Source organism: Indicator indicator, chromosome 9, assembly GCF_027791375.1.
Source record: "Indicator indicator isolate 239-I01 chromosome 9, UM_Iind_1.1, whole genome shotgun sequence".
In the NCBI taxonomy this organism is placed as follows: domain Eukaryota; kingdom Metazoa; phylum Chordata; class Aves; order Piciformes; family Indicatoridae; genus Indicator; species Indicator indicator.
The window spans coordinates 28,985,512-29,005,636 of record NC_072018.1 but is presented as its reverse complement, the minus strand read 5'-3'; the positions used below and the strand labels follow the sequence as shown (position 1 = coordinate 29,005,636).

Sequence of the window (20,125 nt, the reverse complement as noted above, 5' to 3'; positions counted from 1 at the left end):
AATCTGTGCTGTGGGGTCTGAGCCACAGCAGGGGCAGTCTTGCTTCTCCTCCATGGCTGAGGAGCTGGAAAGATCAGGTCCTTGTGACCCCGTGGAGCTTGGTGCAGAGGGGGATTTGGAGAGCTCAGTGGTCTTTGGGACAGCTCACCATGGGCCTTGGGAGAGGCAGGGTGACAGATGCAGCTCTGAGGGTAGGTCTCTGCTTCCCTTTCCCATGGTCAGGCATGGCTGCCAGGCACAGGATCTTCCAAGGGCCCTGAAATCCCTCTGGAACCCAGAGCCCTTCCCAAAGTACCCTTTTCTGTTGTAAGGAGAGCACACATCCCATCCCAAGAGCTGGGAAAGGTGTGTGAGGGTGGGAGCCTACATCCCCACCAGCAGCTCCTTTTCCCCTCTTCTCCAAGCAAGAGTCTTCTCCAGTGGCTCGTTTTTGTCCCGTATGTTTATTACACTAATCCACAAGGATTAAGTTAAACCAGTCAACACAACCTCCAGGATTTTCCAGCCCCTTTGGGCCAAAATTACTGTCCAGTGTTAAATTGGAAAGGGGCAATAGGGCCGAGTTGCTGGGGTAGGGTAAGACCTGCAGCCAGTGGACACTGCCAGAGCAAGGCAGGGGCTGGGAGGGGGGAGAGCCAGACCTGTGCTCCAGGTGGCTGAGGGACCCATATGGTGCAGGAGATTAGATCTTGGGGCGCCAGCCCTTGATGAACTGCATGATCTTCTTCACCTGGAGCTTGGTGAGGCGGAAGTCGTCAGCCAGGATCTCCTCGCTGAGCTGGACGAAGATGCTGCCGTCGATGCGCTCCCGGGCAAAGAAGCTGACCACGTCCTCGGAGAGGCCGATGAAACGCAGGCACTTGGAGACCTCCTCCAGCGAGAGGGCCGAGAGGTCGGCAGGGGGCAGCCAGGGCGAACCGTCACCGCTGGGACGGAGGGCTGCGGCCGGCGGGGGTCCCCCATCACCCCGGCCTGCCGGTGGCACCTCGATGATGCCCTGAGCCAGGTAGAGGCGGGTGACGCCCCCCTCGGCCCCGCGTAGGACTGCTGGTGACAGCGGGGCTGCCCCCTGGATGACGATGCCGTCCCCTTCAAAGCCCTTGGAGGGGCGAGGGGGAGGTACCGGCTCCTCTGCGGGAGCGAAAGGCTCTGGTGAGGAGGAAGAGGGGGCGGTAGGGGCTGAAGGTGCCTTGGGCCACTCTGGGCTTTCGGGCCACTCAGCCGGGCCGGCAAAGGGGTTGAGTGCCCCAAAAGGGGCAAAGCGTTTTTGGGGTTGGGGGGGCTTCAGGCGGGGGCAGCTGCGGAAGGGCTTGAGCGCGGGTTCGGATGCCGGCAGCGGCGTCGAGCAGCTGCTGCCCACACCAGCACCCGCCTCAGCGTATGCCCAGGGGTCCGACCACGACGTGGGGGCCGGTTGGGTGGCAGGGGTCAGCGTGGCGGCGGGTAGCGAGGGCCCGGGGGTCTCCCCGGCTTTGCAGTCCCCCCAGGTGCAGGGGTAGCAGTACAGGGAGTAGGCGTCGGGCGAGGGCGAGCCGCTGCCACTCCGTGGGACCGACCTGCCGGAGGAAGAGCGTCACTGTCACCAGCCCCGCAAGGCTGCGTTTCCCTCACCATCCCCAGCCCCACACTGCAGGGACATCCCACCCCCCCACCACGTTACCCTGAGGTCCTCAACTGTGCTGCAGCCACCCCACCACAGCACCCCGATGTCCCCAGAACCACTTACCCGTCATGGAGCCCCGAGGAGTAGTAGGAGAGGCTGGGGCTGGGCGAGGGAGCGGGTGCCAGCTTCAGGCAGCGCAGGGGCGTAGGGGGACTGCAGTGTGCTGGGGGACGGCTGCCCCGGGGTGGCACTGGGGGTGCATTCAGCAGCCGGCACTCCTCCTTCACCTGGAATGGGGGAAGAGGAGAACCATCAGGGCCCTGGTGAACAGGGCATCTGCCCCTGCAGAGGTCAGGGCTGGAGGGGGTGATGGAGGCGGAGAGGGGGGGGTGTGGTTCAGGAGGAGCCAACCCCAGTTAAGCCACAAAGCACTGAGAACCAACAGGGAGCCCTAGGGGACTGTGTACCCCAAGAGATTCAGGTACTCCATGGTGCAAAGAGCCCTGAGGAGCTGGGGACCCTGTGGCACAAGGGAATCCTGAGGATTTGAGTACCCCCTGGCTGTGGGGAGCTGTGAGGAACTGGGTACCCCACGGTGTCAGGGAGACAAGCAGATTCGGGTACCCTATGGTGCAGAGACTCCTGGAGAGCCAGGGACCCCACAGTACAAGGGTGTCCTGAAGATTCGGGTAGCCCCTGACAATGGGGAACCCTGGGGAACTGGGTACCCTGTGGTGCCAGGGAGCCCCAGAGGATTTGGGTGACCAACAGAGCTGAGGAGGGACCCCCAAAGCCAGGGGACAGGACTACAAGCCCTGCAGCACCCAGGGAGGAGGCCAGGTTGGCCATGCCATGGGGTGAGAGCTCAGCCCCGGAGTTTTCCACCCCATGCCCACGGCACAGGGCTTCCAGCAGGGCCATGCCAGGGCTCAGCCCTCGGCTATCCCCATGTCACCACCCTGGCCAGAGTGGCTGGTGGCTCCTCCAAGGGTGTTGTTGCCCGTCCCTGGAGACAGGACCACGGCTCTTACCGCCTCCGACTTGGGTGGCACAGGGGGTGGGTTGTCCCCACGGGGCTCATCCCCGGCCACACCGGGGCGATGTGGGGAGCCCAGCGGGGAGCCGATCCTGAAGGAGACAAGGTCCTGCCGGCCGGTGACGCTGCCCGGCTCACAGCACCCCTCCAGGCTGGAATTGCTCCAGAGTTCCTCATAGGGGATCTCCAGCGGCTCTTGAGTCCTGAACTCGGGCTCAGCCCAGTCGGGCGTCATGTATTCCCGGTCGGGATCGGGGAAGTCGGGCAGTGTGGGGTGTGGGGTGCCCACCCCCATGCCCCGCGGTCCCTGGCAGCGGGCGGTGCTTCCTCGGGGGCCTCCGTTGCTGCAAGCGCAGAGGGACAGACGCTGGAGGGGCTGGGTGAGATCCTCCCGGGCACAGGCGGGCAAGCAGAGCCGCAGGCGCCGGGGGCTGGCACACTCCTCCAAGAAGTCAGGTTTGGCCTCCCGCACGGCCCGCGAGTACTCGTCGGGGTTGAAGCGGTCGTGGCAGTAGGCTGCACTGTCCCGCAGCAGCTTCTCCAGCTGGGGGTCCCCTGCCAGGAGCCCCTCTGGCAGCTGGAAGCGGGGCATGTCGGTCAGCAGCAGGAAGTGGAAAGGGACCAGCTCGTCGCGGCGGAGGATGCAGCAGAGAACCACCGTCTTGGAGATGATGCTGACCAGCTTGTAGCAGTGGCCCTCTCGGATGGCGTGGAGGTCGTAGGGGTTGCGTGCGGGGCGGCTGGGCACGGCCACGTTGACGGGCAGCCGCACCTTCTCGATGATGCTGCGGATGGTGTGCTCGCCCTCCTGCAGCCGCAGCTCCAGCGGGCTGCGGGTGCTGAAGCGGCCCTTACACTGGAAGGGCAGGCTGAGGCTCTCGTTGGTGCGGTGGTTCATGCAGATCAAGCAGGGCATCTTACCCTTCACCTGCCTGGCCCCCGCCGCTGGCCCGGCCTTGCCCAGCTTGCGCAGCAGGGTGTTGAAGCGAGACTTCTCCTTCACCGTCTTGGCGCAGAGGATCTCCGCCTGCCCCATCAGCGTCAGCTCGTCCCCGGCGTGCAGAGTGAAGTTGTACACCTCGCTGTCCTCGCTGAACTCCCCCGACACCACCTGCCCCCACACAGGTGTGCGGTGGGGCACGCTGCCCTGGCACCCTCCCCCTGACCTCCCATCGCCATCTTGTAGTGTTTCACCAGCATGCTTGATGTGCTGTTGCCATCCCTGGATGTCCCACCCTCATCCTGTAATGTGCCACCACCTCACCCCCCCTGCTGCCCACTATTCTCTCCTGGTGCCCCCTCCTGCCCCCCAACAACCTTTGATGCCCCACCAATAACCCCTGCTTTCTTACCACCACTCCTTGCTGTCCCACTGTCCTCTCCTGACGTCCCATCAACAACCCTCACTTTACTACCACCCCCTGATTCCCATCACTATGCTGTGCTGTCCAACCACTACCCCCAGTGTCCCACCATCCTCCCTTGTTGGCTCACTATCCTTTCCTGATGTCTCTCCACCGTACCCTTGTATCCCACCATTACCCTCAATGTCCTACCACATCCTCCTTGATGTCTCACCACCAACCCCTGATTGATGTTCCAGCACCCCACCTTGTCCTCTCGGTTGCCCACTGCCCTCTCCTACTGTCTCACTACGACCCCCAATGTCCCACCACTTGTCCCTGCTGCCCTCCCAGTGTGCTCCTCAGCCTCCTTAGTACTGTCCCTTGCTGTCACCCTGCTGACCTTCACACTGAAGGTGATGGCTTCCATGACAAAGACGCGATCTGGGAAGATGCTGGCCACCTCCTCCACACTGTTGAAGTACTGCACAGGCTCACGGATGTCCCGGTCCTGGTCCAGAAGCTTGAACTTCCCTGTGTAGGACAGGGTGATGAGGAGCCCATTTCCAGTGCTTGGCCCCATGGACCTCCTGTGACCTACTTTATGACCTTCGTGGGGGGCAGCCACCCTTAAGGACTGCCTAGGGTCCCCCATCACTTTGTGGGGTGGGGGGAGAGCACTTCTGTGGGCTTCTCCCACTGTGTCCCACTGCTGCCAGGGAAAAGCAGAATATTCCACACACCCCACCCCCCTCCCCCAGCCCCCCCCCCCCCCCCCCCCCCCGTAGCTGTATCCCACACATGCAGCAGCAAGGAGCAGGGGGCTTTTGGGTGGCACAAAGCTTTGGGCATATGGGGTGTCCAGACACCCCCTGAAGATGCAGGGACCCCCTCAAAGTGGCTGCAGAAATGCCTCATGGATGAGGAACAAGCCTGGAGCAGAGCCAGCAAAGCAGCCAACGTTGCAGGGAGCTTCGCTGTCCACCAAAACCCAGCTTCAACCACACTGGCACCCCGGGGCCCACTTCTGCCCTGTGCCTCAAGTGGGAGAGCCACAAGGGAGGGCATTGGGGCAAGGGGCTTTGCAGCAGGGATGAAAGAGGCAAAGGCAGGAGCAGCAGTGGGGGCTGTGGTCAGGAGTGAAACTGCTGTCATTGGCATGGGTTTGGCAGGAACAAACCTGAGGAGAATATTAATCCCCTGAGGTGCCCGTGCCAGCAGCTCCACCACTGCCAGCCCTGTTCTGAGCCACACTGGGCACAGGGCTGCCCCTCGCCAGGCAGGCTGCTGGCTGGGACCATGACACCAGGAACACCGGAGTGGGACACAGTGCCTGAATCTGGGATAGCCCCACACGCTGAGGTGGCCGGCTTGGTGTGGGCAAGCCCCCACCCCCCACTCTAGTTAACACACTGCCCAGCCCTCCCCTCCTTGCTCGTCCCTCGGGATGGGTGATTAACCCCTCCCCCCCCCTCCATTTCCCATTATTTATTTATTAGCTGGGCTCATTACCGACATGGTGAGCACTTAGAGCGGGCATTAAGGCTTCTGCTAGGGCAGCCACCGGCACTTCAGCACCTTCATCTGCATCGCCAGCCCCAACCCCGTCCACATCCCTGTCCACATTCCTGTCCCATCCTCATCCCAGTCCCCATCCCCATACTCAAATCCACCTCCTTCCCAGCACGTCCCATCCTTATCACTCTCTGGCCTCATTCTATCCCTATCTCTCTCTCCACCTTTGTCACCATCCCACCTCTAGAACATCCCATTCTCATCAATCCCTGTCCCCAGCACATCCTATCCCTGCCTCATCCTCCTCCCATCACTGTTCTAGTCCTCATCTCCATCCATAGCAAATCCCAGCTGCATCACTCTCCCTGTCCTTATCCCTGTCCCATCTCCATCCTCATCCTGTCCTCATTCCCACTTCAGCCCAATCCCATGCCTGCCCCCATCCCATCCACACCCCTCTCCCACCCCCACTTCCATCCCATCCTTTCCCCTGCCCCCACATCCAATCTCCCCTTGTCTCCTTGTCACTACCACATCCCATCCCATCTGGATTAAAATCCCCCTCCATCCCTGCCAGCCCTCAACCCCCTTCCCTCAGCCCCTCAGTTTTGAGCCACACACTGGCAGAACCAGAGGGGCCAAGAGCACCCTCCCAAACCAGCACACCCCCGCAAACTGGGCCATACTGGAAAAGCCTCAGTTCAGCAGAGACAGGGGATTCCCAGCCCCCAGGGGACACTGGCACCCTTGTCCTCGTCCCTTGCACCTGGGTACTGCAGAGGGATGTCGATTTTTGGGCCGATGACGTAGTGTCCCTCCTCCAGGCTGTGAGCCGTCACCGTCGTCCACTGCCGGCAGGAGTGGACCAGCAGCACGTCCTGGGCGCTCACCCCCTCCACACGCTCACCTGCCGGGGACGGGGCTGTCACCATCCCCTGGAGACCCCCATCACCCTCCCTGTCGGCACCCCGGCCGGGAGCTGGCTGGACAGCCAGCCAGTGGGATGAGCAGGTGCCTGCTGCCAAGAGCCACCAGTTGCCCAGGAAACTAATTCTTTGTCCCCCCTGAAAAGCTGCCGCAGCCGCTGCAAACAACAAGTTTATTGAGACGGGGCCGGCGCAGGGGCCCCCACGGCCGCTGCACCCCGAGGCCCCATGCTCCCAAACCCAGGATGGCACCCAGCACCTACCCCTGGCAAGACCCTGAGCACCCACCCTGCTCCTGATCACCCATCTTGCTCCCCAGGGATTGATTCTACTCCTAAGAGATGAACCCAGCTCTGAGGGAGGCTCAGTCCCTGCACCCATCCCTGGCATAGCCTCAAGCACCCAGCCAGCTCCCCAGGGATGGATCCAGCTCTGGAAGCGACTTGGCCTCTGCACCCCACTCCCCTGCACCCCCATTCTCCCCACCCAGCCTGTCGGGGGTGGTCCCAGCCAGGCTGTTCCCCAGGGAAGGTGATGAGAAGACACAGTAGTTCCGAACCCCCACCAGCCTGATGCCACCACCCCGATAAAGGTCCCGGGATGCCACGGGAGAAGAGTCCAAAGCAGCGTCCCTGGATCTGGGAGAGCAGCTCACTCATGTCTCATTTGCCCCTCCAGCCTTCCTCCTTCCTTCTCACTCCTCCAGTCTTCCACTCTCTGTCCTCTTCATCCTCCAGCTTTTCTCCCCCATTCCCCTAGCCTTCCTTCTCCAGCCTTCCTCCCTCCTCTTCCCCATCCCTCTAGCCTTCCTCCTTCCTCCTCCTCTCCAGCCTTCATTCCTCACCTTTCCAGGATTCCTATATCCCTCCTCACCCTTCCACCCTCCCTTCCTCCTTCTAGCCTTCCTCCCTCCTCCTCCTCCTCATTCTCAAGCTTTCCTCCCTCTTCCCCATCCCTCCACCCCTTCCTCCTCCCTCTCTCCTCCTCATCACTCCAGCCTTCCTCCCTCCCTCCTCCTCATCATTCCAGCCTCCCTCCCTCCTCCTCATCATTCCAGTCTCCCTCCCTCCTTCCTCCTGCTTCCTCTATCCTTCCTCCCTGCTCTTCTCCGTCCCTCCAGCCTTCCTCCTTCCCTCCTCCTCCTCCTCCTCACTTTCATGCCTTCCTCCCTCCTGCCCACCCCTCCTCCCTCCAGCCTTCCTCATTTCCTCCCCCTCGTCCTTCCAGCCTTCATGTCCCCCACGCTCGCCCCGGCCCCGCTCACCCTGCCCCAGGCAGACGAGGGTGGGCAGCCGGCACTGGCTGACGATGGCATCGAGGGGCAGCGCCGCGGGGCTCCAGCGGAGCCGGGCCAGCCCCGCCGCCAGCTTCTCCATCGCATCGCGCCTCAAACCGGCCCCGGGCCGCGGGGGGCGGCGGCGGCCGCGCCGGGCTCCAGCGCCGCCCGCCACCGGGCCGGGGCAGCGGCGGGGCCGGGGGGCGGCGGGGAGCGGGGCAGCCGGGAGCCGCCCCCCTGCCCGCCCCCGGCCCCTCCTGCCCGCCCGCCCCGGCAGGCGGGGACCCCCCCCACCCCCCTGCTACACGGCGCCGGGGGCGGAGGGAAGCGGCGGCGGGCGGGGACCCCCCCCACACACACCCGCTTTGGCCAGGCATCACCCCGCCGGGGACCTCCGAGACGGGGGCGGCTCAGCCCCACCGCACCGGGTCCCTCCTGGGGTACCGGGCAGGAGGCTCGGCTGCCTTTGGCCGCCGAGATAAAGGGGCAAGGGGGCGACCTCACCCCAAGCAGACGCCGGGGCTGGAAAGGCAGAAACGGGGGGGAGGGGGCTGTATGGGGGCGAGGGAGGTACGATCCGGGTTGGGGCAGGTGGAGACCGCGGTGCTGCTCTACACCCTGGTCCCCCGTGCGGATGCTCCGAGCCGTCGCTGATGCACACACCCGAGGCACGAATAGCACCGGCACAGGCAGCAAGGATCGCCCCAGCAGGGACATCACCATCACGGGACCCCCTGGCAGGGATATCACATCACACTGAGCAGGGACTCCCACACTCTGAGGAGTAGCAGCCACCCCAAGTTGGAGACAACAGGCCTGGGGGTGGCTACCGGAGACCCCCCCCCCACTCCTCGAAGCTCTGCCTGGACACAAGGCAGTGGAGTGGGGTGGGTTGAGTGGGGTGGGTTAAGGGGGCTGGTGGGGGAACACGGGACGACGGGGACTCAAAGGTGCCCTTGGAACAGCAGCAGGGTCCTGCGGGGCAAAGCCCAAACACAAAACTTGATAGAATAAGCAGGAATGGAAAGTGAGCAAGGAAGGGAAAGGAGCAGGGATGGGGAAAGAGCAGAGACAAGGATGGAGCAGGGAAGGAGAAGCAGGGATAGGATTGGGCATGGAGCCGGGACAGGGATGGGAAAGAAGTAATGGCAGGGAAGGAGACAGGACTGGCGTGGAGTAGGGATGGAAAGGAGCAGGAACTGAGAAAAGGAATAGGGACAGGGAAGTCAATGAATAAGAATGGGGATAAACGAGGGACAGGGGTGGGAAAGGAACAGGGATGGAAAGAAAAAGGGACACGGATGGAGCAAGGACGGGTGGACAGAGCAGGGACGGTAACAGCGGCAGAAGGAGGATGGGACAAGACTAAAGACTCGCTGACAGGGATGACACTGACTGGCACGGCGCTGGGAGCTGCCAGTCGGTGCCTGTGGGGGAAGGTCCCTGCGGGGGAAGGCCCCTGCTGCGTCCCCGAGCCTTGCCTGCGTACCCCTCACACAACCACCACCACAATGGCAGTGGCAGCTACACTGTGAGCCCCGGGGCCTGACTACAGCAGCTGAGCCACCACGACTCGGTCAGCGATGAACTTCTTTGTCCCCAATAACAATGGTGAGTGACCCAAGGTGGGAAGGATTTGGGAGCACTGAGCTGCTCCCCATGGCCTGGGGAGAGGCGCCCGGGGGCTGCTGCTGCAGCCATCACACGCTGGCAACCTCGATGGCAGCTTTGTTACCGCAAGCAGCACAAAAACACCCTCTCCTGGTTACCAACACCATGGCAGCAGAAGGGAAGGAGAATCACCTCCACTGCCACCCCATGCTACAGGGACAGGCCCTCCGCAGGGGAGCAGTGCCTCTGACCCAGCAGTGCCCAAAGGCTGTGGGGAAACTCTGGGGGGCACCAGTTTGCTGGGGAATGGGGACTGGCAAAGGCAGACAGATCCTGCTGGGTGGGGAAAGGACACCAGCTTGGCTCTAAACACAACTACCTGCTAGCACAGGCGTTCCTGGAGATCTGGAAACCCTTCTCCAGATTTCACATCCACGCTAGGACCTGCAGAGGGAAAGGCTGAAACAGCTGCTTTGCTGAAGTGCATTTCCAGAAGTCCTCTCAGAGCTGGAAATTCCCCAGGGGTTGCAGTCATAGGCCCAAGAGGTGGGGATACCCCCACCCATGGAGGCTCCACCTTGGGATCAGGCAGATTCCAGCAGCCTCAGACCCAAGTGTTGCACTTGGCTCTGTCCAGCCCTTGAAAAATAACAGGCTGAAGCTTTTCTCCAGAAAAGACAGAAAGCAGCATCTCTATCCCATTAAAACCTCTCAGAGGCACTTGACCAGCTTGTGCTGCCCAGGTTTTATCAGTGTTCAAGCTGCTGTGTCTATGAGCAACCACAGCTCAGATGAACAGCTTCAGGGGGGGAATCTCATCCTTGCATCCACCTCCTCTGAGGGACAGCTGCTCTCTTCCCACCCCAGTACTGGGGGTTGAGGTTTGGTGAGAGGGAATTTTAAGGGGGCCCAGGAATGAACCAGTGCAAGTTTATAAAAGCTTTTATTTGCTCTTGGCTATGACCAAGAATGGGACAGTGATCTTTTATACAATTTGATACAGTAAGTGGTACAAAAGAATGCATTTTAAATAAAAAGCCAGAGTGGAGTAGCAAAAATATTAAAAGATTAAGTAAAAAAAAAAAAAAAAAAAAGTAGGCATGGGAATTAATCCTTAAAGTTGATGCTGTTTTGCTACCATCTGAGTCTGAGAGCAAGAAGCTTTGTCCCCCGCCCCCACCCTCAGCAGCTCCCCAGAGCACTGGCTAGAAAGCAGTTAACACACTGGTAGGATAAATTCAACCTGGGGGTTTAGTTTATCATGACCAATTTAACCAAGTTCCCCCCCTTTTTTTTCCATAACAAAAAAGGTAGGGCTGAAGTTTTCCTCTGCTAAAGCCTCCCTGCGGTGGCATCACTAGCGCTGGGGCGAGTGGCACAGGGCAAGCTGCTTTCATACCCTCTTCTAGGCTGGCTTTGGGCTTCATGTCACACGCAGGGCTGGGGAAGGGGGTGTCATTCCAAGTAGAGGTCTCACAAGTTAATTTGCTAGCTAGCAGGACGTTTAAATGTCAGCAGAAATCAAGTGTGTGTGGGGGTTTATTTATCATTGATTTGCGTTGTTCACTCCTCCTCGGCCAGGCTTGGCACTCCACAACACAAAACCAAGCCAAGCCACACGATTCAAAGTGATGGTTTTTATAGGAACAGAAGTAGACCATCTAAGAAATAGTTCAGTTTATTAAAGGGGCAAGGAGAATACGAAAGGGAGGTGGCAGGAGTAGGACCAGCGAGTGGCCTGTCCTCTGCCTGTTGGCTCGCAATGAACACAGCGTCTAACAAAGGATCCCGAGGGAGTTTACAGAGGGACCTGAGCCCCCGGAAGCAAATAAAAAGCTCACGTTTAAAACAAGGATTATACAAAAAAAAAACCCCAACAAAACCAAAAAACACCTTGATGTTAATTTTTCTCCATTTTTCTCTTTTTTTTTTCTTTTCCCTTTTTGATGAGGTTAGAAAGTGCAGGTTTAGCCAAAGGCAGCCAGACTCTATTTACACGCTGACCGGCGGGACGCGAGCAACGTGCCAGGGCCGATTTCATCCGCCGGTCCCGACCCCAGGGGCCACTCGACTGGGAAGGGTTAAACACACACAGGGAGAGACAAACTGCCAAAATACAGAGGGACACGGAGACACCTTGCTCGGGTTACTACGTGGGGGAAGCCATTTGCTCAAAGTTAAAACACCGTCATTTCATTAAAATTCAATCAGCGTTATCCACTACTTAAATGATTCACCCGAGACAGCTGAAAAGCCAAGAGGACAAGAGCGAGGCACAGGCTTGTCCAGCTTCAAAGGAGAATTGGAGGCATGAGGAAGAAGCCTCTATTAAAAACATTGTTTTGTCCTTGGCTGGAGCAGCTCTCCTACACGGGACTTGAAATGCAAGGCAAGAGAAGGGACAAATGCTCTGACAGATCCGGCACCTGGTTCAGAAGGAGCAGAGAGCGAAGTCAGACTCAGTCCTCAAACCCTGGCCTTCCAGAAACAGAGCCATCAGGGACACCAGAGCCATGCCATTGAGGACACCAAGGCCATGATGTCAAGGACCATCAGGGACACTACGGCCATGTTGTCAGGGCTACTGGGGCCAGCCTATGCTATGAGGGACACCAGAGCCTGGCCATGGCAGAGCTGGAAAAGCAAGTTAATCCCAGAGGAGCTCAGCAGCCCAGCTGGGATCACCCACCATGTTCCCACAGCAGAGGAGCAAGAGGAGGACTGACCCCAAGTACCAGTGACTCAGCTTTTAACACTAGGAATGGAAAGCGTCCAGTAAGGTAATAAATTAAACTGCCAACTTGTTGTTTGGGGTTGTTTTGGGTTTTTTTCTCCTTAAATCCTGTTTCACTCAACCTTTCGCTGGGCTACCGACCACCTCGGAGCGGCTAACGGTAAGAGAGAGCTGCAAATTCCACGTTAACTGTTGTCAGTTTGAGAACTGCATGTTATATTCACACACAAAGCAGACAACCACATCACCCTCCATAGAAAACTAGTGCATGCAAAGAACTCTTCCATGTCATAAACCCGATGGCTATGCAGGAGGAGAGAGAGAGAGAGAGAGAAAGAGAGAGGATATAACTAAGTGAACTGACATCGGCTAGAGGGAAATTAGTATCTTCCACTTTTTTTTTTTTTTTTTTTTTTTTACCTTGAAAGCTAAAATCAGTGCTTGGTGTTAAAAAGTTGTCTTGTTTTTGTTTTTTTGGCAGACGTACCACGTTGCCATCCTTTGAATGAACACATCACACCATGGAGAAATGCAAAGGAAAGCAGCATGCAGGCGAAAAGGAAAAAGAGCTGCGAGTGAGGAAAAGAAAAGTAAAAAAAACAACAGAAAAGGGCAGCGGGTTCTGAACGGCTCCATCACCAAAAAGGAGGCAACAACAGATTAAATGGAGGAGGTTGGTTGTTTTCTGTTTGGTTCTTTTTTCTTTTGTTGTTTTGTTTGTTATTGTTGTTTCTTTTTTTTTTTTTTTTTGCACCACCCTTTGTCCTCGATGCACAACACCAACAGGTACAAGAAAACAAAATCACAAGAGAGTTCAGTGGTTTGAAATGGCTAGGTGTGGATGGGATGTCTCCTGCAAATGCTTCCACCAGAAGAAAAATTAAAAAAAAAAAAAAAGAAAAAAAAAAAGAAAAGATTAAGTGAAAATAAAAGTTCCTTTCCACATAAGGCACGGGACAAAATAAACCCCATTCACAGACTCAAGGCAAAAAAAAGAAAAATGAGCATTTTCCTGGCTGGTCTAGAGAAGATGGTGACTCAAGCACAGTTTATCCATGAGAGAAAATTCCACTGTGGTACAAAAGAAACTGTTAGAATTCTAACTTTTATTCTTATACAATTGGCAGAGTTGAGTATGATTGCTCTATGTGGGTTTTAATGGCGGGAGGAACGGGACTATAATACAACCAAAATGTAGTGGTAAGTTGAGCAGGTACATTAAAAAAAAAAAAACAAACACACAAAAAAAAAAAACAAAACAAAAAAAAACAAACAACCACCAAACCAAACCAAAATGAAGTCATGGAGATGATTTTCCTATACATGTTGTCGAGAAAAATTAAAAGAGTACGCAAGCTGTCCTAAACGGAAACCCAAGAGGGAGGCAGGAGCTTGTTAAGATGAGGAACAAAACATTGGTTTTAAGGTTAAAAACGGGCAGAGTGGTTTCTTTTGCAGCGAGAAAAAAGGGGCGGTGGATGGCGATTGGTGAGAGAGGAGAAGGTTCAGCAACACTTGCTCTTCCAGCCCGTCACCCCGCCTCCGCTGCTGATATCTACATTTTCACTGTTGGGCTCTTTTACAGGGGTCTGCAATGAAAACAAGTAAAGACAGTTAAGAGGAGGCTTGAGAGATGCCAAAATATTCAGAACTGAAGAGACAGAGGCTAACAAAGGCATCACCGAAGAATATTAATAGCATTAACCTATGGAAAAGAGCTCCGTGGGGATCACAGAGTCATTAGTGTTGGAAAAGATCTCCAAGATCATCGAGTCCAACCGTTAACCCAGCACTGCCAGGTCACCACTAAACCATGTCCCTCAGCATCACATCTACACAGCTTTTCAATCCCTTCAGGGACGGTGACTCCTCCACTGCCCCAGGCTGCCTGTTCCTTCAGTGAAGAAATTGTTCCTTATGTCTAAGCTTAAAGCTCCCCTGGTACAACTTGAGGTCACTTCTTCTCATCCTGTGCTTGTCCCTTGGAGGAGACTGACCCCATTTCGCTCCAACCTCCTTTTAGGGAGTTGGATAGAGCAAGGCCTCCCCTCAGCCTCCTCTTCGGGTACAGAATCCTCCTCCCCCTCCAGCAAAAGCAGTCCAAAACAATTTTAGGGTTGTTTTGTTTTCCTTTAAATAACTAACAACTGGAAAGCTGGGAAAAAAGAACCAACTTTTGAACTTGGACCACCCCAAACTAAGCTAAAACTATTTCTAGACCCTGCTCCAAGAACTGGCTGGGGCTTTGGTGGAGTAAGTAAATCACAGCATACAACACACACAAACTGAAGGGAAATTATGTGAACTAATGACCTCAGAGGACCACAGAGTCATTTATGGATAAAGAAGGGTTGTTCAAAAGCCTTCCAATTAAACCAGGACACCAGTTTCCGAGGCAGGGGATAAAACAGGCTCCTCTGCGTCATGGGGTGTAAACTTGGTTAGACCAAAGCAAAAATCAAAAGCCTGTGGTTTGGATGAGATGCAAACAGCTACTTTCAGCTGTTTAGAAAACTAACCTAAACATTCACTTTTCAGCCCAAATTCCTTCTCTTAACTCTCCTTGTCACAGCCTTGCAAAAGCAACACCCTGCCCTCCACCCCTGATTCTTCAGATAAACACAGAGGCCCAAAAAACATCTTTAAAGGTCAAAAGGGTTATTGGGACTCACTAGCCTAACATCCTGTTCACCAAAGGCCAGGGATTTTCACCCAGTTTCCCACTTGTCAAGCTTGTCAAAAAGTAATGCAGGAACAACTCAGAACAACAACAGAGAACTGGATGCTGCTGAGATGTGTATTGCAAAGAGTTGTGAAACCATTCAGCACTGACTCTGCACTGAACTTCTACCCAATTAAAGGGGATCACATTATCAGTGGCATTTACACAGGAGAGCAGTGGAGGACATTAATGGAGGCAGCCTCAACAGAGGACAGGCCTTGAAGCACAGAAAAGCACCTATCATAGAATCACAGAACGGTTTAGGTGGGAAGGGACAAGCTTCAAAGGCCACCTAGTTCAACCCCTCTGTATCAGCGGACATCTGCAAGTAGAACACATTGCTCAGAGCTCAGTCCAACATCAGTTGGAATGGTTCCAGGGACAAATACCATCTCTCTAGGCAAACTGGGCCAGGGTCTCACCACCCTCAAAGTGGTGAACTTCTTCCATCGAATCTAAACCTCCCCACTTTTAGTTTAAAACCATCAGCCCTTGTCCTGTCACAATGGGCCCTACTAAAAAGTCTGTCCCTAGCTTTCTTGTCAGCCTCTTAAAAGTATTGAAAGCCACAACAAGGTCTTCCCAGAGCCTTCTCTTCTCCAAGCTGAACCACCCCAACTCTCTCAGCCTGGCCTCACAGCAGAGGGGTTCCAGGCCTCAGGTCCTTTTTGTGGCCTCCTCTGGACCTACAGCAACAGTCCCACGCCTCTCCTGTGCTGAAGACTCCAGAGCTGGACATAGCACTGCAGGTGGGGTCTCAGCAGAGCAGGGCAGAGGGGCAGAATACCCTCCCTCAACCTGCTGGCCACACTGCTTTGGATGCAGCCCAGGAAATGGTTGGCTTCTGGGATGTGACTGCATGCTGCTAGCTCCTGTCCATCAAAAGCACCCCCAAGTCCTTCTCCACAGGACTGTTCTCCATCCCTTCATCTCTCAGCCTGGATTGATTTCAGGGTTTGCCACAACCCAGGGCCAGGACCTTGCATTTAGCTTTGTTGAGCATTAGGAGGTTCACAGGGACCCATTTCTCCACTTTGTCCCAGTCCCTCTGGACGGTGTAGGGTCAACCTAAGTTGACCTCCATAGAGTTTCAGTGCTGGAAAGGCATGACCTGATCTTAAGCAGGAATGTGCCAGCACAGGGGATACTGTGTCAACCAAGCTCTTAGCTATGAGAGTCCAACTAACTAAAATCAGCTCAGCTCAACCCTGCAACCAAACAATGGCAGCTATTGGAAGCTTAGTGTGGATGGAGATGGTTGCAGAGAGATGACAGTTCTCTTATAGGCCTACTGAAACGCTTTCACTCCAAGCACAGGTACAACACAACCACGAGTTTAAGGGCCAAACAACTACAAGTTTCCTGGGCAACTTGCTCTGGGTGATGCTGCTTTATGGAAGAGAATCATTTAGGCTGGGAAGACTTTAAGACCTCCAAGGGATGAATACTCCCACACAACTTGGTGGGAATTGTGTTGTCTGCAAAGTGAGGGTGCCCTCGATCCCTTCGTCCAGACCATCGATAATGACATTAAAGAGAACAGGCCCAGGGTTGGACAAGATGATCTCCAGAAATCCCTTCCAACCCTCACCATGTTTGGATTCTGTGATTTTATGACTTCAACTTGCTTGGCTCTTTGATATCCACCGCTCCCTCTACACAAAACCCCTACAATAGTAAAACATCAAAGGAGCTTTAGAAGCTCCAAAGCTTTAGATGTACCACACTCCTCCTTCGGGGACTCGCTTCTCTTACAGAATGCCAAAGTCAAGAGCTGCAGGGACTCAGGTAAACATCAAAAGCAACAGGAGGTGAGATTTGGGGCTGGTTTTGTTCCAAGGCATGCTGTAAGCACCTACCTTTCGAAGAATGTCTTCTGCTAACGTGAGGAATGCCTTCTCAATGTTTATATTTGCTTTTGCACTAGTTTCGAAAAACCTAATTCCATGCTCCCTAGCAATCTAAAGCAAACAAAGACACAGAAGAAGGTTAGTGTCACCAGAGACTGGCTCAGGCTGGAACTTCAGGGTGAGCAACATTTGTAAGGTGTACCATCTCTTCAGCTGCAGCAGGGATGGGAAGTGCTGGATAGGCAGTGTCATGAAAGAAGATTTGGAACTTAATGATTCAGAAAGAGCAATTAAAGTGTACTAGATCACAAGTTGATGTTTGAACCCAAGGTGACAGGTACCATGAGCCTGGCACATGGTAGGACACCTAGAATCATAGAATTGGTTAGGTTGGAGAAGACCTTTAAAATCAGAGTCCAATTGTTAACCCAGCACTGCCAGGACACCACTAAACCCTATCCCTCAGCACCACAGCTACACAGCTTTGCAATCCCTCCATGGATGGAGACTCCACCACAGCCCTGGGCAGCCTGTTAGAAGGCTTAGCAACCTTTTTGGGGAAGAAACTCTTCCTCACATCCAACCTAAACCTCCCCTGGTGTGACTTGGAGCTGTTTCCTCTTGACACATTCACTTGCTCCTTGCAAGAGGAGACCAACCCCCACATCACTCCATTCTTCTTTCAGAGAGTTACAGAGAGCAGGAAGGTCTCCCCTCAGCTTCCTTTTATCCAGGCTGTGAACAACCCCAGTTCCCTCTACCACTCCTCACAACATTTGTTCTCTAGATCGTTCTCTGGACACTCTCCAGCACCTCAATGTCCTTTTTGGAGTGAGAGGCTCAAAACTGAACCTAGGATCTGTGATCTCCCCAGTGCACAGTACAGGGAGACAACCACCTCTTTATTCCTGCTGGCCACACTATTGCTGATCCAATCCAGGATGCTGTTTGCCTTCTTGGCAACCTGGGCACATGTTGGCTCATATTCAACTGGCTGTCAACCAGCACCCCAAGGTCCTTTTCTGTCAGGCAGTTTCAAGACACACTTCCCCAAGCCTGGAGTGTCACAGGGGGTTGTTGTGACCCAAGCGCAGGACTCAGCACTTGGCCTTGTGGAGCCTCACCCCACTGGCCTTGGTCCATCAATCCAGCCTGACCAGATCTCTCTGTAGTCTCCAATCCCCCAGCAGACCAAGACTTTCATCCAACTTGCTATCATCTGTTGACTTAGGATGCCTGAAAACTGTTATCCAAGAGAGCAGAAACTGCAGATGAGCTCATTCCTTTCACGGTATTCCCTCAGCTTACAAACCATCACCAAACCCAGCTACCTTGATCACTCTCCAACACACTCCATTGTGGCATCTCAACCAGTTGGAGATGGTGGGAAGTCTTGGTACTGATAAACAAGTTTTTGTCCAACACTTACCTGTTCACCTCTTGCTTTAGGGACAACTCTTTTATCTTCCATGTCACACTTGTTTCCTAACAGCATCCTCTCCACATCTTCGTTGGCATGCTGAAATGAGACAAGAGCAAGGTTGATGTATGTCCTCCAAAAGGCAATTAATACCAACTTCAAGTGAAGTCCAGGCTGATGTTTATGGGTCGTGGTGCCCTGCATTTCCCTGAACATTGACAGTGTGACATCTTCCTTTCTGAAAGGGACAAAGTGCTGCTCTGCAACCCTGATGCTTCTAGTTAATCACACTACCCAACCAAACCTTCATTATCTGGCAGTTAGTGAGGTGGGAAAAGAATCAGCTTCCTGCCCAGCACTCAGAGGTGTCAAGTTTTGTGTGTGCTGAACAAGCATGTTACAGAAATGATGCTACTGGACATCATGGAAGAAGCTCGTGTCTAGCACTGCCAGTGATCAAGCTTCATGCGCTGGAGCACCTCCATTAACATCAGTACTTTTGTTAGTGTTTAAAGGGTCCCTTGCATGGTCTTATTTTAGACCTGCAAGTCTCCTTAACATCTGCAACTATGCTTTCACAGAATCCCAAAACTGCAGCATAGTGGGGGTCAAAAGGACCTCAGGAGACCACTTAGTCCAACCCCTCTCTGGGGTCACCCACAGCAGGTTGCCCAGGACCAAAGTGTCCAGGCAGGTTTAGAATCTCTCCGGAAGAGAAGACTCCACAACCTCCCTCTCTGGGCAGCCTCTTCCAGGGCTCTGGAACCCTCATGGGAAAGACATTTCTCCCCATCTCATGGAACCTTCTGGGTTCCAGTTTGGGCTCACTGCCCCTGCTCCTGTCACTGGGCACCAGTGAAAAGAGTCTGGCCTCATCCTCTTGTCCCTCATCCTTCAGTCACTGATCAGCACTGAGAAGATCCCCTCTCAGTTTGCTCTTCTCCAGGCTAAACAGCCCCAGGTCTCTCAGCCTTTCCTCATCAGGCAGATGCTCCAGTCCCCTCGGTGTCTTCAAGCACCACAATGCCCAATAACCAGCAAGGCAGTAAAACAAATCCTTTTGCTTATGATTATTTTTCAGAGGAGTTACCAAGGGAAATCACAGCTCTTTAGCATCATGCTGCTCTTCTGATATCACCATCATCAGAGTAAGAGCATGTCAGCTTTGTTCTGACATGGGCTTCAAACAGACCTTGAAAAGCTCACACAGCAAGATGGGAGGCAGAGTGCGCACCAAGCACACACCAACCAGGACATCACAGAGGGAAAACTGAAGTGAGCATCATGATAAAGCTCAGGATTGAAAGAAAAAAACAAGAGCACATACACAGGAAATCATCCTTGTGAGACAAAAGCGATACCAATGCTCAAGGAACACTGGATGAGCAAAAATACTCTGGCTGTGCAGTTATTGAGTACCACCAATTATCCATCACAGCAAGGGAAGAATGTGCCGAAGACATCCACTGGACCAGCAGAAAGGTTCCAGCAGCCACAGCACAAAGCATCACTTAAGTGGATAACTGACTGAATTGCTTTGAAACCTGCCACGAGAAGCTTCTTGGAAAGTCTAATCTGAACTTACTTTCACTCTAAGAATCTTAATACTGCTTTACAGGAGCATTACTAATGGAACTCGAGAGGCAAGAGGTCCTCCTGCTTGCAGTAACAGCCTCCTTTCCCATGCCTCAGGAGAATCACCCCAAGGTTTTCTTCCCTTCAGGTCGCACGGAGGAAGAGCAACCAGACAGCAAAGTTAGATGAAGGTATCATGTAGAATAAGACTCTGAAGATGATGATTTTTCATGCTCACACAGCAGCCTCAACACACAAAAGTGTGCACCTGAAGCAACTCAACTAATTTACAGATTCACAGATTGCACTGGGTGGAAGGGAACCTCAAAGGTCATCTTGTCTAGATCCCCTGCAGTAAGCAGGGACACCTGCAACTAGATGAGGCTGACCAGTCCAAAGCACAAGACACAGTAATCTCCACAGAACAAGTGAGCTTTAAATTATTAAGTATTTAGCAAGGGTAAAGGTGCAAAATCTCCAGGTTTCCTGACTGCTTTTAAATCAAGGCTTAAGT

At 54.4% G+C, this 20,125-nt stretch overlaps 2 protein-coding genes across 3 annotated transcripts in view; both read right to left on the bottom strand.

Moving 5' to 3' along the window:
• Positions 1-682: 682 nt before the first annotated feature.
• GAREM2 (GRB2 associated regulator of MAPK1 subtype 2) lies at positions 683-7,799 on the bottom strand. Its single transcript, XM_054383681.1, has 6 exons — positions 7,688-7,799; positions 6,264-6,404; positions 4,386-4,516; positions 2,635-3,750; positions 1,727-1,890; positions 683-1,556 (listed from the first exon to the last, which is right to left on the bottom strand). Exons 1-6 carry the CDS (start codon positions 7,797-7,799, stop codon positions 683-685), a joined length of 2,538 nt encoding a protein of 845 aa, XP_054239656.1.
• A 5,498-nt stretch (positions 7,800-13,297) lies between these two features.
• The window catches only part of RAB10 (RAB10, member RAS oncogene family), a 46,217-nt gene continuing 39,389 nt past the window's right edge, over positions 13,298-20,125 (bottom strand). The window contains exons 4-6 of one of the 2 annotated variants that reach the window (XM_054383797.1): positions 18,046-18,135; positions 16,626-16,727; positions 13,298-13,633 (exon numbers count right to left, since the gene is read on the bottom strand). In XM_054383797.1, coding sequence (XP_054239772.1) covers positions 13,550-13,633; positions 16,626-16,727; positions 18,046-18,135 — 276 coding nt within the window. In that variant the 3' untranslated portion in view covers positions 13,298-13,549. The remainder of the gene's footprint in view (positions 13,634-16,625; positions 16,728-18,045; positions 18,136-20,125) is intronic. The other variant, XM_054383798.1, reaches the window with a different exon arrangement.

Bases quoted from the DNA above. Each gene is read 5' to 3' on its own strand.
- GAREM2 (XM_054383681.1), bottom strand. From the start codon at position 7,799: ATGGAGAAGCTGGCGGCGGGGCTGGCCCGGCTCCGCTGGAGCCCCGCG. The intron at 4,517-6,263 runs GTGCAAGGGACG...TGTCCTACACAG, and splicing joins CATCCCTCTGCAGTACCCAG to GGAAGTTCAAGCTTCTGGAC. The intron at 3,751-4,385 runs GTCAGCAGGGTG...GTGTGGGGGCAG, and splicing joins CCATCACCTTCAGTGTGAAG to GTGGTGTCGGGGGAGTTCAG.